Source organism: Dasypus novemcinctus, chromosome 8 (assembly GCF_030445035.2).
Source record: "Dasypus novemcinctus isolate mDasNov1 chromosome 8, mDasNov1.1.hap2, whole genome shotgun sequence".
NCBI classification, from domain to species: Eukaryota; Metazoa; Chordata; class Mammalia; order Cingulata; family Dasypodidae; genus Dasypus; species Dasypus novemcinctus.
Genome location: NC_080680.1, coordinates 12,616,469 through 12,634,997, shown reverse-complemented (window position 1 = coordinate 12,634,997; position 18,529 = coordinate 12,616,469). Strand labels below are relative to the sequence as shown.

At 44.2% G+C, this 18,529-nt stretch overlaps 1 protein-coding gene across 1 annotated transcript; it reads left to right on the top strand.

The window, feature by feature from the left end:
• Positions 1-3,229: 3,229 nt before the first annotated feature.
• Positions 3,230-18,360, top strand: LOC131279565 (NUT family member 2G-like). Its single transcript, XM_071216518.1, has 6 exons — positions 3,230-3,268; positions 9,802-9,948; positions 14,189-14,580; positions 16,674-16,802; positions 18,059-18,198; positions 18,311-18,360. Exons 1-6 carry the CDS (start codon positions 3,230-3,232, stop codon positions 18,358-18,360), a joined length of 897 nt encoding a protein of 298 aa, XP_071072619.1.
• The last annotated feature ends 169 nt before the right edge of the window (positions 18,361-18,529 follow it).

Sequence of the window (18,529 nt, the reverse complement as noted above, 5' to 3'; positions counted from 1 at the left end):
CACTTTCCCAAAGTGGTTGACTGTTGCTAAGCAGAATAATTGTTGTTCCTTTCTGCAGTGTCTCTGAAGAGAAAATACTATTAGCCACTCCCCATTAAACCCTGCTATGGCCATTTGACTTGCTTTGGTGCCTGAACACCCACAAATTACTCTTGTCCAATCCTTAAATTCATGCATTAGAAAGGTAAACATAACTCTGTGAAATAACACACAGCCCAGAGTTCAACCTGAGCTCCCTACATTCTCCAAACCTGAAGAAACTTCCTACAAACTCCCTGATAGTCACAAGAACTGCTCACAACCCTAGCACACACTGCCCACAACCTGCAGGTGTGTGTGTGTGTATATATATGTATATATGTAAAAATATATATATACAAGCCTCCAACCCTACCTCAAAGATACATATACCATCGAAATTTTCATCCTATACACACAGCCATCCCCAACCCTTGAATTTACATGTACAAACTCAACTTACATACACAGAAACACCCACTTCCCCTAAACACATCTCCCACAACCCTGAAAACAAACTCACACACCCAGAATATATATAAATGGCTCTGAACTGAGAAAGAGATGAGTCTGGTGGACAGTGGGAGGGGCCACAGATCTCTCTGCCCTGAACACCTTGCTTCCCTAGGTGATGGGAATGTAGTTGGCAGACAGCCCGGCTGTCAGCCCCTGCTAGGATTGCATCAGGAGAGGGAGTTACTTTCTCCAGGTCTCGCCCTTTCCCAGGAAGGCTCATAATCCAATGGTTGATGGAGGCAGGTGAGAAAGACCTGGACTACTTAATTCAACTGAGGAAAGAGTAGACTTTGTAGAGCCACAGTCCATCTGGGCCAGCTGAGACAATTTTGGGGTCTATGGCAGAATTGACTTCTCTCTCTCTGTCCAATCCTGATTTATTTTTACTTTTCTACCTTTCACATAGATTCTTTACTAACCAGCTTGTTCACTAACTTCTGTATCTCAGTCTGCATTTCAGACAAGCCAAACAGACAACAATCACCCATTCCTTCATTCAACAATTATTCATGGAGCATCAACGACATGGGAAAGATGCCTCATGTGGGTCTTACACTGTAGAGCATCGAGCAGGCTATAAATAAATAGCACTAGGCTGGATTCATGCACACAATGAATTTCTCAGGTGTCCAGTCAGCAATGAGATTTAGTGCTGCTAATGTAATGAACTCTGCAGATAGAAATGGGGGGATGTAGCAGTTTGATATTATTGATGAATTCACAAAAGAAATATTGGATTATGTTTGTAAACTGGTCTGTTCCTCTGGGCATATTAAAATATATTGGATTCAGAGGTTTACTTGATTAAATAATCAAGTAAATCTCTTGTGCCACTAGGGCATTGAGTCCCCACCCTTGGTGGGTGGGGACTCCCAGATAAAAGGCATGGCAAAGGACAGAGTTGGGGTTTTTAATTTTGCAGTTTTGATGTTGGAGTTTGATGCTGAAGTCTTAAGCTGGAGCCCCAAGAAGTAAGCACATAGAAGAAAGAGAAGCAAGCCCCAGGAAGAGAGGAACCCTAAGCCTGGAAAGAAGCAAGCCCTAGGAAGAGAGGAACCCTGAGCCTGGAGAGAAGCAAGACTTGGGAAGGGAGGAACCCAGGAAGCCTGAACCCTGGCAGATGTTGGCAGTCATCTTGCTCCAACACATGGAAATACACTTTGGTAAGGGAAGTAACTTATGCTTTATGGCCTGGTATCTGTAAGCTCCTACCCCAAATAAATACCTTTTATAAAAGCCAACAGACTTCTGGTATTTTGCATCAGCACCCTTTTGGCTGACTAATACAGGGGATGAAAATAAAGATGAGAGTTATCAAAAAACACTTGTTGATTGAAAATGTAAGAGAAAATTAAATCACCAAGGGGAGTCAGTTTCCTCATATAAAATCACTTCTATAGTGGATTCCTCTTTTTGGGATATCTGCAATCTGGGCACTGAGGTTCAAGTTATTTTCCAGGTTTACCAGTTATCCATTGCCACAATAGTGCAGATAAACAAACTACATCTAAGCTCAATGGATTACAGCCATAGGTGTAGATTTCCCTCAGGCATCTGAGGGTTAGGGTTTGCAGCTTGGCCCTCTTGGAAAGTTCTCCTCTGCTCTAGGCTCCCTCACATGTCAGGGTTTAGTAGAGAGACGCAGTCTGTTCCACATCTCCCCCTCAGCAGGAAAGTCTGAGAACATGCACCTGTCAATGGCCAACATTCAAAAGGAAGTCCCAGAACCAGGTCCCAGAGGCAGAGGGGGAAGGCACTGCGATGTGAGAAGGGGAAGGGCAGGGAGGCCTGGAGGGACGAGCTCTGTCATTTTGTCTTCTGCAACAGGTAGCTGTCGCTTCTACCTCACCAGGTTGTACACTTGGAGAGGAGAATGTTATGGCAGGTTATTGCACTCCTACCCTGGGGGAAAGCTAAAAACACATTCTCTGGTCATCTAATCTTTATTCAGCAAACAATTCTTTGTGGTGTCCTTTGTGCAGACACTGGAAAGGCTACTGTGGAGAATTCAAGGTGAATAGGTCAGGTCCCAGTGCTTGAGGATTCTAAATCACATCGAGGTTTATAACTAATTTTGTTCTCATCTGAGTCCATCACAGACATATTTGCTGATGGAAGGGTGGGTAAGCAGCGAACTTGGCCTGCAGGTGGAACCTAGACTAGTCAGCTCCAGGCTGACAATCCCGCAGGGCTTCCTGCTCCAGGCAGCAGCAGCCAGGAGGTGAGTCTGGGAAAAGGGGAGGTGTGGGTGTCTCTAGGGCTGGGGTGGGGGCTTCTCTCCTTGACTTGCTCTCTCCACCTCCTACTGCAGAACTAAACGTGGCTCAGGCCCCATCCCCAATTCCTGGCCTCTGTCAGCCCTTGTCTGGGCTCCCTTGAGCCTGCTCTGCTTTCCACATCTGCAGGTCCTGGGCTCCTTCCTTTGGCCCCTAGAACACAACCTCCACCTTCAATCCTGCACTTCTGCAGCAGACATCAGAAAGACTTCCTTTTAGGAGCAGCTGCCCAGTGGCGGCACAACAACCTTCTGAGTCTCCTCAGCCCTCACCAGTGCATTACTGTAGGGCCTGTGGGACCCCATGTCCTGGTGTGGAATTTGAAGGGCAAAGGGCCTGTCACCATCAGCCTTTGGAGAGCAGAACAGTCTGGGGCTCCAGGAGGCCTGGCCATAAGGACCACTCAGCGAGGAGCCGACATGTGGGTGGAGGGTAACACTGGTGGTCCTGCCCCCAGGGTGAGGGCGCTCCCCTCCAGGCCTCAATCTTGGCATCCAACATTGGGGCAGCAATGCCAGGCTGGGGTCTGCAGCCCTAAGTCCACGCTCCATCCTCCCAGGTCAAGGAACACCCTCTGTCTCCCCACATGGTGGTTTGTTACACGGCCATCTTAATTCCTTTCAATTCTGAATGAAACTGCTATAACCTATACCGGTTTTGGAGGGGGATTTAAGAACATTTTTTTTAAATTAGAGAAATTGTAGGTTTACAGAAAAATCATGCATAAAATACAGAGTCCAATATATTAGGATGATTAACACCTTGCATTAAGGTAGCTCATTGTTACAATTCATTAAATGACATTTTAATAATTGTACTACCAACTATATTTCATGGTTTACATTAGGGTTCACTTTTGTACAATCCTAGGTTTGTTTTGTTTTTCAAATTTTCTTCTTGTACCATATTTACATCCTTAAATTTCCCCTTTGACCACAATCAAATACATAATACAGTGCTGTTAATTATATTCACAGTGTTGTGCTATCATGCTTTAAATCATAAAAGCAAGCACAGTACCATTCTCCAGTTAAGTGCAGTATAATTAGTACAGCAAATTGCCACTGAGTTGAAGTTAGGATACAAAAGGGGACATGGAGGCCACAAGAATCCTTCTGTACCACAGGGAAACATTTATTGGAGCATTTATAAATGGGGCGTCTGCTTCTTTTGTGGTCAGGAGAATTCATCACAGAGGAGAAAAGGCCCTAAGGAGACTCACCATTAGGAGTGAAGCCCGGAAATCCTTGGGTGGGACTGAGGGAGGCAGGAGGCAAGTGTGATGTCATGGGGTGGCCACCATTCCTAGTCACCCCCAGTAGAATTCAGATCCATTTAAATTAGAGAAACTAAATAAGGTACAGTAAACCTATAAGAAAAACATGAAGGTGAGGTGACATTCCCGGTGCAAGGGGAGCCTTCCTTTCCAGATAGAGAAAAAGTCCATGTCCAAAGGGTTCTGAGTCAGAGCCACATCTCCCCCTAGCTGGACCAACTGGTGCCACCTCATCATAATCCCCATTGTTCTCCACCCCTAGCTCAAGGACAGAGCCTTCCCAATTCCTCCAGTGTCCCCTCACTGACACCTAGAGGCCCCGCTATCCCTGAAGACTCAGGTTTCCACAGAGATGGGTTGGCTGAGAACTAGTGATACAGCTGACTTTTTTGGTACCCAATATTACCTACCAGGGAAGATGATGGTGGGTGGGTGTGGAGTGGGGGCACATGGTTCTGCAGGCTTTCCAAAGCAGGACACTTAGAAGACAGCATCCTTGTCCAACAGTCATGCTCAAGAGAAGCCAGTAGCACCTGTCGCTGTCCAGATGATGCTGAAAAATATTTTTCTGGGACAGGACTTGCCCCATTTGACCTCCTATCCAGGAATCCTGAAACCTCAAGATTGCTGAGCACTAGTGGAAAAGTGACCCATGAGGTTCTGCAATCCACAGCCATCTTCTAGCTGCTCCATACATCCAGGGGCCGTTGGTGCGAGGACCACAGGAATGCATCAGGACCTTCCACCCAGCTAAGGTACAGACACACTGTACCCATTTGAATGAGGACAGGCAGGAAATCAAACTTGAATGGAATTCTTTGGCCCTAAAATATGGACCAACCTGATCAGGGGTAACCAAATAATTCAGAATGACCCAGGGTGGATGCACACAAACAAGGAACCCAAACCTACAAATGGCCCCTTCACAATTCCCTTAGATTTGCCAGTGCAACTCCTACAAAGTTGCCCAAGTGTTTTTGCTCTAAATGTACATTCTGAGGAACACACACACACGTGAAAGGTGCTCTGAGAGAAAAGACCGAAAATCCCTGATTTGTATCTGCAGGAAGAGAAGGAGAATCCCTGATTTGTAGTGCAAATATTCCCCCTATGGCCAATTTCAAGTTACCAACCTGACATTGCTGAATCCAGAGCTGGGAAGAGATATGTACCATAAACTATCCCAAGTTAGTATGAGCCAGCCACAGTTAGCCTGATCCCCTTTTACGTGACTGTGTGTGCAGGATGTAATTGCACAAGAGTGGGATACATCATTCCCATCCTAGATGTAGAAGCAAAGCCAGGCTATGCATCTCCGGAACACACGGCCCCTCATATATCCTGAACACACATGCACAGTCTTATCCATATCCTAATTACACATACACCTCACTAATTATATTTAATTTTTTATAGTAAAAACCCTACCCACACTGGATACTCTTATGCCACTCCTAAAACTATACACACACCCAACATCAGTCTGGATACAAACATGAATAACCAACACACTACAGGAATATACTGCCTGAATATACACACAGGCTCTCAAATGACCAAGTACATGAAGTCTTATATCATGCACTGCATTTAATACATCCACAAACAATTACACAACTATCAAATACACATACTTTACCATTTCTAAATACACGTACAACCTACGCAGGCTCTTAGCTTCAAACACACATACTGGACCATAGCTACAAACATAGACACCAATGAGATTCAAGACCACCCCAGCAACACTGAAAACACATATACAAGCAAATACACCAAATTCCTCAAGCATTACATCCCAGAATAAACCCACTGATTCAATGAACCCTTAATTTCACACAGAAACTCCAAATAGAGTTGTCTCTTCATGACCCAGGTATATACAGTACAAAACTCAGAAAGAGTCACACAAAACACACAAACACCAGCACTCCTGCACTATTGCCAATGTACAGACACGGCTGCCTCACACATGGAAACCCACACACAAGCATTCAAATAGTCCCAATCCTTCAACATGTGCATTCCTCAAACATTATACCCCATAACCCATATCCTTTATAGCTCCACCTGTCCAACCCACAAACATTCCCAACCACACATGTGAAAACACTAGCATTCCCCAAAGAACACTGTGACTCCTCTTTACACCCTGGATCCTAAGAAAAATCTTACATAATTCCTCTACCCAGTCTTGGATACACACACAAAGCAGTGGACATTCCAAATGCACAAAGAAATATCTCCAATCCACCAAATATGAGTACCATAAAACCCCTTCCACGTCCTCAATTATGTACCCCCACTCCCACAGCTCGAATTCTTAGACATACTTCCAATACATAAAATCATCCCACTGTGGTAGATTGAATTACGCACTGCAGTTTAGATCTTTTTAAATCTTAATCCATTTTCCTGCGGCTGTGAGCCCAGTGTAAACAGGATCTCCTCTGGTTTCCATTTTCAGTTCATGTGTGACCCAACTAAACCTGAGGGTGGGTCTTTTCTTCTTTTTGTCTTTATTTATTTTTTTAATGTTACATTAAAAAAATGAGTTCCCAAACACCCCCACCCCCTCATCCCACTCCTCACCCCACAACACCCTCCCCAATCATCACAAGACATCCACTGCACCCGGTGAATACATCTCCGAGTACCGCTGCACCCCATGGTCAATGGTGCACACCATAGCCCACTCTCTCCCACAGTCCACCCAGTGGGCCATGGGAGGACACACAATGTCTGCCAACCATCCCTGCAGCACCACCCAGGACAAGTCCAAGGCCCAAAAATGCCCCCACATCCCACCTCTTCCTCCCATTCCCCACCCCGAGCAGCCACCATGACCACCCTCTCCACACCAATGCCACATCCTCTTCGATTACTAATCACAATAGTTCATGAATAGAATATCAGTAAGTCCACTCTAATCCATACTCTGTTCCTCCATCCTGTGGACCCCAGGATGGTTGTGTCCACTTCCGAGGGAGGATCCTAATCCAAATGGCAGTAGGCCTTATGAAGAGGAGCAAGAAGTCACAGAAGCTAAGACAGAAAGGACATAACCCAGTGACCACAAGCTGAGATATAATCCAAGGAGCTCGAAGTTTTCCCAGAACACAGTACCAGAATGCTACGGGTTTTTGGGAGAAAGCAAGCTTCCCCCATACTTTGATCTGGACTTCCTCTAATCTCAAATGAGACCAATATATGCTGTTTAAAGGAAACCATGGTGTGGGATCTGTGAGAGCAGCTCAAGCAAACTAAGATATTCACTTCCATGTATAAACACACAACCCCAGCACTCACTGAGAGATACATACATATTAACTGCCCACAATACATACTAATAACTATTTACTGAAAGTTTTAATAACACAGCAGTAGGAAATATACATCCAAACCACCGTGACCCAGAATACACACTTATTACATGCAGAATGTACCACATGCCTCAAGTTTACTCACAATTCCCCTGCACAACACAAATTGAAAAAATACCACCATATATCACCATATACAAACATAGCTCCACACTATCTGCATATACATAGCCCCTGCACTTGCTGATGATCAAAATACCTCCAGCATTTTCCAGAATAGGCACATGAAACACAACAATCCTTCATCTGAACATATGCAAGAACTGCCAGCTTCATAAACTATTATACGGTTTCCCCTAAACACCAAGGTATCTATACACAGCTCCTGAAAGTCACCAAATATACATCACCCTTCAGCATGCCCTGAGCACCTTCAAATGATCCCACACATCCCCCCAATATACAGAAGGCATCGTCCCTACCAGCTAATACACTGACACATTCCCTAGCATTTCCCATATGCACATGCAGAGGCAAATCCACACTTAAACACACAAAAACCCCAGAGTCAGGGGAAAAACACACACTATGTATATATAATCTTTCCAAAGCCTCAAATTACAAATACATAATACCAACTTGTCGATATGCATACATTGCATCTCACAGGATCTAAGAACACAATGCCTGAGGCTCACTGAAAAAGCAGTCATGTCCTCCACTTAATCTCAAATATCCGCACAGACACCCACTAATTGACCGATTTCAATGCGTCTATCACATTCCAACCAACCTATGAAATGCACACACAAATGCCAAACTCTGAATTCATATGAACATAGTTCCAAAAGACATGCACAATAGAGCTCACACTCCCTGAATTTTTACAATCCCCAAGAGGCCCACACATGCACATATAGAATATCACATTTCCAGATACACAACCAACCTCCTCTCTGCATACCCACAATCAGGTGCAAAACGTCCTTCTAGCCTCAGATACACTAACTGACCTGTAACAACCCCAGGAAACACACTTCTACCTGCAGAGCCTCAGCTCCTGGATACAAGCATAAAGTCCCAGATATGAATATAGCGGTATGTAGCTAGGTTTAACCACCTGATCCAACTCTCGCTAAAATAATTCTCTGTGTGTATAAACACAGATATAGAATATATTTTAAAAATTTAATAACAGAATGCATGTGCAGCACAAATTTTAAAAATAATTACAAAATATACATTATCTATTGTACATTCCGTTTAGCCAATTCTCACATACCTTTGTTCATTTTTGCCCAAATCTTGTATCTATTATATAAAACCTGTGCCTGGGGAAACGGACTTTGGCCCAGTGGTTAGGGCGTCCGTCTACCACATGGGAGGTCCGCGGTTCAAACCCCGGGCCTCCTTGACCCGTGTGGAGCTGGCCATGCGCAGTGCTGATGCGCGCAAGGAGTGCCGTGCCACACAGGGGTGTCCCCCGCGTGGGGAAGCCCCACGTGCAAGGAGTGCGCCCGTGAGGAAAGCAGCCCAGCATGAAAAGAAAGTGCAGCCTGCCCAGGAATGGCGCCGCCCACACTTCCCGTGCCGCTGACGACAACAGAAGCGGACAAAGAAACAAGACGCAGCAAAATAGACACCAAGAACAGACAACCAGGGGAGAGGGGGAAATTAAATAAATAAATAAATCTTTTAAAAAAAAAAAAAAAAAAAAAAAAAAAATAAAACCTGTGCCTGAAATTTCATCACAATTGACACCAGACCTTGAAAAACTGCTTAGTATTCCATCAAACAAAGACTCTCATATTCTTGATAAAGTAGTGGTTTCACCACGAACACTGGTTAATATTTCTATCTTAAAAATATATAGTGAAGAGATGGCGGAATTTCACTTACTTTTTAGTGTTCACTCTTTCCTCAATAGAAGAATATTTTTTTAAATACTGAAGATATTTTCATTTTTTGTATCATCAGAATGTAACAGATAGCACATTTAGGCCACATTTTTCAAATTTAAAAATTAATATAACTGTAGACCATCCAGTTGTCAACAAATGCAGCGGAGCTGGTCTGCAGCGCTCCTTCCTCCCGCGGTACAGATGCTCCCCGCAGTGGACGGGGCAGCTGAGGGCAGGGCTACAGCCTTAGCAAGCAGCTCCTGATGCACAGTAGCACGCACAGTCGTGAGCTCAGAGACACCCTTACAAAGCCATGAGATTGCATAGCATCACTTTTATTTTTTATGCAACTGATATATAAAAGCAGGGGGGGTGGAAGCGGTGGGGGGGGTCAGGGTCATGGCACAACCCCTGCTCTCCCCCGCTCCCCCCACCCCGGCGTCACCGCTAGGGGCGCGCCCTCCCCCCTGTGCACGTGCGTCTCCTTTCAGGAAAAGGTTCCCAACCGACGCCTGCGGCGGTTGGAGGACCAGAGAGCTTGTGCCCCAGAGCCCCGCCCCCAGAGCCACGTGCGCATGCGCCAGGCTGCCAGCCCTGCAGGGACGGGTCCTGGGAGGGGCCTGGAGGAGAGGCGGGAGGTGGAGCCTCAGAAGGCGCTGTGGGGCGTGTCCAGGCCACGCCTCTTCTCCAGGAACCTGAGCAGCCATTCATGGCGCTGGGAAAGAGCACGTGGGAAAGGACCACTCACAACTTTCATACTTACAGATCTGCAAGATAGTTCCCTGCACTGAGATAGGGTCCTCTATGAAGTATTTTTAGAAGAGGTCTAGCCTAGGGCAGTGTCGTCAGATTGGAAGAATTGCTTGTGCACGCCTTGGCTGCACTTATTTTCTTCTTGTTCATGGCCTTTCATAAAATATGCTCCTTTTCATAATCAGAGGCAGGGTGCCTTATAGAACAATCCTGGCATTGAAGTTTAGACCTGGAAAACCCTACAAAGCTGTGCTTTCTCTGAACTCCATTGCTAGTGTGTATCCTGGGACTTTTTCCATATTAGAATATTTTTTTAGTGTGTTTATTTAATATGCGATGTAAGTGCGGACTCAGCAAGATTTTCTTTGAAGGCTATATTTTTTATAGCTTTCATCAGGACATTTGATCATCTGAGCCCAGAAACTAGTTCCTCGCTTTTTTGGGTCCTTAAATCTTGAGGCAAAATTCTTAGGTGGTTTCTTAGCGATGAAGTAGACTAAAAATGCAGACTTAGTTATACTTCCTGTGACTGTTTTCTGTTTCACTAGAAATGTAAAAATGGTGTATTTGGGTGGAGCATAGATATTAATTCAGGTGTCTTTACTGTAGGTTCAGTGCTTTCTTTTTCTGCATGGGGTGAGTAACTATTAAGAACTTAATGGGTTACACCTCTTATGTTGTGTTGCCTGCTAAAATAGAGGACATTTAATTAAATTTGAATCTCAGAAAAACAATGCATATTGGCATATATTTGTCATATACATTTTGAGACATGATAAAATATAATTTGTTGTTTCAAATTTTACTGGGGTTTATACATCTTTATTTTCTAAATCTGGCAACATTATTCTTAGGGATATTTTTAATGTTTTAGTAATTGAAGAACTTTTCCTTGTAGTCTATCCTAAGGAAATCAAAGTTGAAAACAAGGTACCAGCCGAAAGACAGTAATTGCAGTAAAATTGACACTAGATAATATATATGCTATTGTATATACTATTTATAATCAGAAATAAAACTGAAAACGTTCACAATGAATTTACACTGTGTTTGTTTTTAGTTGCATGATATTTTTCCGGAAAAATGAAAAACAAGCAATTAATATTAATTTCCTCTGATGATGTGGACTGGGTTGCCAGTGGAAAGGGGTGGGTGCAAGACTTGTCACTGCCTTTTCCATTTGCAAAATTGGACTTTCAGACAATGTAAAGTTTACCTGTTAAAAGCAATCAAAACCATTAAAAGAGAAAAAAAGCAAAGTTTTTTCCTGTATGCCTACAAGCATCGAGCTCTTTGATGTAGAGGGACTTTGCAGCACAAACCTATGTGTATTTATAAAAAATTCAAGTATAGAACCGAGGAATAAGCCTTCGTGCTATAAATTAAGAAGAATCAATAAACTGCTCTAATGAAGTACATAATAATTGTGCTGTCCATTTATACTTTGAAGGGACCACCTGCATTTTCCCCTGTCAGAGTCCTGGATGAAATTCTCCCCTCCCCCACCTCAGGCCCACCTGCCCTCTGACCCTCCCCCACTGTAGAATATCTCAGTGCTACATTCTAGTCCTGTTTAGATTCAAACTTCTCCATCCTTTCCTTGGGCTCCTGAGAATCTGTTGGCAGCAGGTCACTCTCTGAGTCGTGGAATTGAATCTTCCCTAGAGGTTGCCAGATAGCAGTGGTCAGTGTCCAAGTGTACAGAGGTGACTTCAAAAGAAGGTAAGCGTTTATGATAAGGCAATGTGTTTTCACTGGCCCTGATAACCTTCAAATCCATAGAAATTCAAATTTCACCCGTCTTCTTTGGACAAGATTTGAGATGTACTAGAGGAAGGAGAAATCACTGGACTCCACCAAGAAACTCTCACCTGGAATTTGGGGGGTAGGTTGGAAACCTGAGACTTACAGTTGAGGAAGGGGTCTCCTTAAAAGGTAGATCTAGATATGTCAGAGTAATTACAATGGGTAAGACAAAGGATGGGAACAGGAATAGATTCTCTCTAGAATAAAATCACATCACAAGCATAGTAAATTTTCATGGGATTATGTTGTGTGGTGGCATAGAGAGGCTTGCCTCCATACTTTGTCATGTCCTCAGGCACCTAGGAATTTATGATTTTACTGGAATATGACCTGGAGTAAATGAATAAATGAGATCATACGGGGACAGTTAGAATCAATGGTCTAATGTAAAAAACTTTTCAGTGGAGTTATCTTGGCCAAGGCAGCAGTGAAATATCCTGTCTGTGAGCTAGCCTGGAAGTTACTCAAACTGCCCCAGGCCAGCGCCTCTAAGCTCCTACCAGCCCAGAGACATCTTTGCTTTCACTCCTGGCAAATATTTTCTTTGATTTGATGTTGCCAGGGCAGTTTTGGTAACTTCAGCAAGTTTTAGAGATTGGATTCACCTGAATTTTATGACTTTTTCTTAAATTGTACAAACTCAGATGTTCAGACCACTTCATCTTCTCTTATTCCTCTTGGCGAGCCCTCTGCCCTTCATTTTAAAGTTGAGATGAAGATGTTGCTCATATTCCACGAATACTTCATGGTCTGGGATAGACAGTGGGTGCTATTTGTTTTCAGTAAAAAGCTCAATGATGTGTGATTTCTTTTTCAAAGAGGGGAAGGAGAAGAGATACAATTAGGTATACTTTCCTCTATCACTAATAGTAGTAGTAGTAGTTGTAGTGTTTTTAACAGTCTGAAGAGATGATGGGGACAATACTCTTAAGAATTTACTGCCTTCATAACATCCCTGTGCAGCCTAGAACGTACCCAAGAGACCAACCCTCATCTGCTTGTGAGCATGCTAAGGGGTTTTTTTCCCAAAGATACCAGGTCTTTGGTCAAGAGGCTGACTGAATGTCTTCACTAGAGATATTGAGTCAGGCTAAATTTCTGGCAGCGATTTCCTCAGAGAGGGGCTTTCATCTGTTGATAGCAAGGACTTCTTTCTCCTTGGCACTGAGAGGTCTGGGAGCCTCACTGAACTGGGAGCAAGTTCTCTTCTGGGAAGACTCTCATCTGGAGTTCTGGAACCTAAAATCACTAGAGGGACACTTGCTATTCTGAAGTTTCTCCACTATGTGCCTGCTCACTTATTGAAATTCATCATTCTGATTCTCTTACCATATGCATGGCTCTTCCAATAGAATGACATGCGTGATCCAGCACCACAAAGGAGAAACGTCTCTCAGTGAGAAGGTGATTTATTGTAAGTGCACAAGCAAGGAACTGGGAGAATCTTCCCAAAACCAGTTCAAAGTGAGGATTGGAACTCGAATTTTTATAGGGAAAAAAATGGGAGAGCTGAGAAGAAAAGCAAGTCAAAAACAAAAAACAAGAAACAAAAATCAAGTGATGACTTTGGATCTTCCAGGGCGTTCTGAGGAGGGTACATGCAATTTCTCAGTCCTCTGTTATCTCAAGCATGTTAAACTCCTAACTTTTTCCCAGTTTCAGTGATTTATCAGTGACAGTGTAGATTTAGAGATTGGTGTTTCTGATGCTTTTCTGTGGTTTCGCTTTGAGCTGACATTTTATTCTTGTTATTCCTGTAAGCAGAACTGGGATGTTCTGGTAAATGTCCTTTTGGGAACTAAGAATGAAGGGTAATTATTATGATTAGATTAATAGAAAACTATCTTAGTTATGTCTGGATAGATCTAGAGCCGCTTAGGGGAAGAAATGTTTAATAAGCACATTTACAGCTCTCAATTTCCTAATGAGTAAAGGACAGTCCCTGATAGCCTCAAGAGTGTAGCCTTTGTGGCCTCTAAATACATGCATTTCCTTGTCTCTACAGCATCTCCAGTGCTGGGACCAGACATGACCATGAACTCTGGAGCCTCCCTGTATCCCATCACTGCCCTGCCAATCCCCCCACCCATTCCTGGCCCACCACACCCACCTCCCTGGGGGCAGCACCCACCCCCAGTCTTGAATCCATCTTTCCTTCCTGGCAGTTCAATGCTGCCTGCTTTCCCCAGACCACAGTTGGTGACAGGAAATGGGGGCCTTGTCACCAGTGGGACTGGAGGTGACAAAGCCATTATCCAAATCAGAAAACTAGGGGGACCAGCAGAGCCCCCTCCTACTCAGCCCTTTGTCCTTCCTCAGATGCCCCACATTTCGACTGTCCCAAGGATCCTCTGTGGGGGTGCTCAGCAGGCCCCTCCTGGGATCTTGAGAGCCTCTGCTGGGGAGCCCTTTATCCCAGGCTTGGCTGTGGGGTGCACCCAGGCTGCTGAGGGAGGCTGGACCCCAGGCCTTCCTCCTCAAGCTCCACCACCAGCTGCCCAGCTGGCCCCCAGTATTCCTCCAGGGAATGCTTTCTCCAGGCCACAGGGGCCCTCCAGGAAGGGTGGTCCTCCCTCCACCCAGTCAACGGATGACTCCTGTAATCCCAAGAGTGTTTACCAGAACTTCCGACGTTGGCAGCGCTTCAAGTCCCTGGCCGGGAGTTACATTCCCCCAAGTCCTGATGCTGAAGCTCTTTCCTGCTTTCTCATGTGAGTGGCTTCCTCTTGGAGACACATTTGACTGTTTTGAAACATTCAGATACAGAGGACTAGGGGGTGGATTCCCCAGGTTAAGGTCTCTAGAAATACTTGACAGTAGGTCATGATGAGAGAAGATGTATTTCTAGCTTATGACTTATTTTCAGGTGTCTATCACAATTGATACTAACCTCCATATATTGGGTGTCCAGACATTTTCTACTTTTCTATCATCCTAGTAACCATTTACATAAAAAGTAACAATCAGAGAGGTGTCCTGTGATAAAGTGAGGAGACTTGATTTGAATGGAGGTGTGACTACGAACATCACAGACCTCCCCTTGCACACTACCTTCCAGCACAAGACTTGAGCATGTGTTGTCCAGACAAAGCCAAACCCACAGATGATGGTGGTGGGTGCAGGGATCAGGCAAATCACTCTAGTTTGCCCCCATCCACATTGTTCTGGAGAATTCCAACCAGAACTGGGAGGTGGTAAAAACTGTATAGTCATGAAGTGCTTGGGCTCCCCCTCACTCAATTTGTAATCCTGGAGAGGTGACCTCACTTGGTAACTTCACCTCTAAGGATTTCTTCCATTTATTTCAGATTATTGCTGAGATGGTTACATGAGCTAAAACACTAAGTGCTTCATCGACTAAACAGCTCATGCTTTGCTTCATTACATGATAACTAGTCTTTTGTCTTATTATTATAATTCTTAGTTTTTGTTATTGTTATATTATTATTATCATTTTAAGGTTTTGAAAAGACAGTGGAGAAGAGAAAAATACCTCACAAAAGGCAAAATATCCTAGCTAAAGAGTGTGAATAGATGGTTAGCAATGTGGTCCAAGACCATGGGCTATTCTTACTGTAAGATAGAAACATTAGTGATGATGATAGTGTTCTCTTTCCACCCAGAACTGCCATGTCTCTACTCTGCACTGCCCCAGTAAGATTATAGGTCAACTGCAATAGAGCCTATATCAAATAACAGCACACTTATTTTTTATTAAAACATCTTTTCAAATTTAAAAAAAAAATTTATTTTTCATTTATTTCTCTCCCTCCCCCCCCCGCTTGTCTCCTGTCTGTGTCCATTTGCTGTGTGTTCTTCTGTGTTCACTTGTATTCTTGTCAGCGGTACCTGGAATCTGTGCTTTGTTTTGTTGAGTCATCTTGCTGCGCCAGCCCTCTGTGTATGCGGTGCCATTCCTGGGCAGGCTGCAGTTTTTTTGTGCTGGACGGCTCTCCTTATAGGTGTACTCCTTGTGTGTGGGGCTCCCCTATGTGGGGGACACTCCTGTGTGGCAGGGCATTCTTTGCGCGCATCAGCACTGCTCATGGGCCGGCTCATCATATGAGTCAGGAGGCCTTGGGTTTGAACCTTGGACCTCCCATGTGTTAGATGGGCGCCCTCTCCATTGGGTCAAATCCACTTCCCTCTTTTCAATTTTGGAACTCCTAAAAATATCCTCTGCCCCAGTGAATAATTCAAGGAAGTCCACCAAATTTCCAGTTTAACAGTCTTAATTATTCTCCCACATTCTTGAACACTCTATCTTCCCTTTTGGAGCAAACCCTCAAATGCAGTCAGCAGCCTGATCCGCTGTATCTTGAGCCAGCCCAGGGCTCTCTGTGGGCATGGGCTTCAACGACCTTTGGCTTTGGACGTTAAATCCGCCTCTTCATACTCTGATGTTCTGTTTCCCGAAGACTGATAACTTCATAATCACCTGGGATACAACTTAAATGCTCAGACTTTTGACTCCTGGGTATATGCGCAAAAATTGCTTTTAATGTTTTCTCCCAGTTCATTCAATACACAGTGCCACTGAAGATACAAAGGGAAGTCAGGGATTCCAAAATAATCCTTTCATTGAGCTGGTCTTTCAGAAATGAATGCTAGTATTGATATTTGATGTTCAGTCAGGGATCGTCTAAGGCAGATGTACTTAAAATTACAGAGTACACATTGCAAGGAGGACATGAATGGACAGATGGTAGATAGATATGATGGGGTTCAGGTCATGTTTGTTGGGTGGTGCCAGAAGGGGTAGGAGGAGATGCATGTAGAATATTACTGACATGGGGAATTTTAGCCCAGTGCTTCGATCGCTGGCCCGTCGGAAGCCTACCATGACCCTGGAGGCAGGACTGCAGCTGGCCGTGCAGGAGTGGCGGCACACAAGCAACTTTGACCGGATGATCTACTATGAGATGGCAGCAAAGTGAGTTCCAGGATCCTTGTTAATTTGTGGGGTGTTGTGGCCGGGTGTAATGGAGGAGGATGAAGTCAGACAGGCGTCTTGCATTGTTGGTTGTCAATAGAAGGAATATTTAGAGTAGGGGGTGTCAACTAGGGCAGAATTCCCTGGATATTGAAGGATCAACTCCTCCATGCAGTCACTTTCACCTTGAGTACTGGGACTTTTTTACACCATCTGTTCATAAGATGCTCAACCTGTCTCTGATATTGGGTCTGCAGGTATCATGAAATTGAAGGTCTTAGGATGGGGTTGGGGGTAATTCCTGCAGATCCCAATGGCATTAAGCCTCCAGGTTGTAGGTACTGTGTGGTGGTGACATGCTCTACAAGGCATGTTCCAGCTGTCTGGGCACCTGGAGCCTCTTGGTATAGAACTTTGGGCCCACCTCTTCTCATAAGATAATGTCCAAATTGCTCCCTGTCATCCCAGAATGAGATAGAGTTGGATGAGGTTAGTTAGGGGATGCCAGGGTCTCAGACATCCTGTGAATGAGTCATTCAGCTTTTACTGCATGTTAAACCCTTGACTAACACACAAAGCAATGACAAAAAATAAAAAGAAATAAAAAGGTCAGCGTTGGAAATTGAATCTCTTCCATAATATTTCCTTCTACTTTCTTTCCAAGCATTTCTTCACTGCAATTCTTCATTAGGTTTACTGTTCTAAGGCTCTCAGATTCATAGATCTGGGCACTGATCCCTGCTTTATTTACAGTATCAACATCCCAGATCCCAGCTTGGGACTGTCAGCTCATCTGTATAGTTTATGCTATGACATCATTGGCTTGGGGGTGGTGGCTCACCTTTGTGATCCTGCCATAGATCACATTGGCTAATTTAATTAAACAACCTATACCAAGATTGCTTAAGTCCACTGGATCCTAGCTGAAGGAGGGTTATTGAAGCAATTACAACCTGTAGACTCGACCTTGAAAAACTGCCAAGTCCTGGATTGATTCATTTCTTTAACATTCCCCTTAAGTGATGATGAGTTTTGTTGTATGTGAAGGGATGATGTGGTGACCTCATGAAGTACCCCAGAACTGTGGTTGTACTGCTGGAAGTAACACCCCTCTTGGAAAAGCAGTTATCCAAGACCATGATAACCCACCCAAGACACTTAAGTTTCCCATATTGTTGGTGCTGATCTCTCTTTCTAGGCATCACAGTGGGCCAGGCCATCTTCTCAACACTGTTTGTGCCTTCCGCCCATGCTAGGTTCAAAAAATTTGAAATTGAAGAAGAGAGGCAGGTTCAGATGTTGGAGGAGAGGAAAGGTTTCCAGCACCCTCCAACACCAGCCCCTCCATATCTTCATCCACAGGTGCCCCCAGGCATTGTGGAAGGCCAGAAGCCAGGTATGGCTCACCACATTCCAAGAGAAGTCAAGGCCCAAAGGGGACTGAGGGAAGGCAATAGGACTGACATGTGCTACATTCCCTTCAAGATTTGCTTCTGTATTTCTAACAGAGAAACCCATCAAGGCCCTAGGTTCTCAGTTAACCTTTGTCATGGGCTAGGTCAATTTTCTCAGGTGTCATAACTACACTATCATCTTGACGGTCAAAGAGACACATTTATATAATATTCCTGGTGATTAGGGGATGGATGAAGGGATATCTTTGAATGTCAGAAGTTCCTCTTTTTCTTGTATAGAAACTGTCTCTAAGATCATTATTCTCTTAAATT

Coding starts and splice junctions, on each gene's coding strand:
- LOC131279565 (XM_071216518.1), top strand. CDS start 3,230: ATGTGGGTGGAGGGTAACACTGGTGGTCCTGCCCCCAGG. Junction 14,581..16,673: donor GCTCTTTCCTGCTTTCTCAT/GTGAGTGGCTTC, acceptor GGGGAATTTTAG/CCCAGTGCTTCGATCGCTGG. Junction 18,199..18,310: donor TGTGGAAGGCCAGAAGCCAG/GTATGGCTCACC, acceptor TATTTCTAACAG/AGAAACCCATCAAGGCCCTA.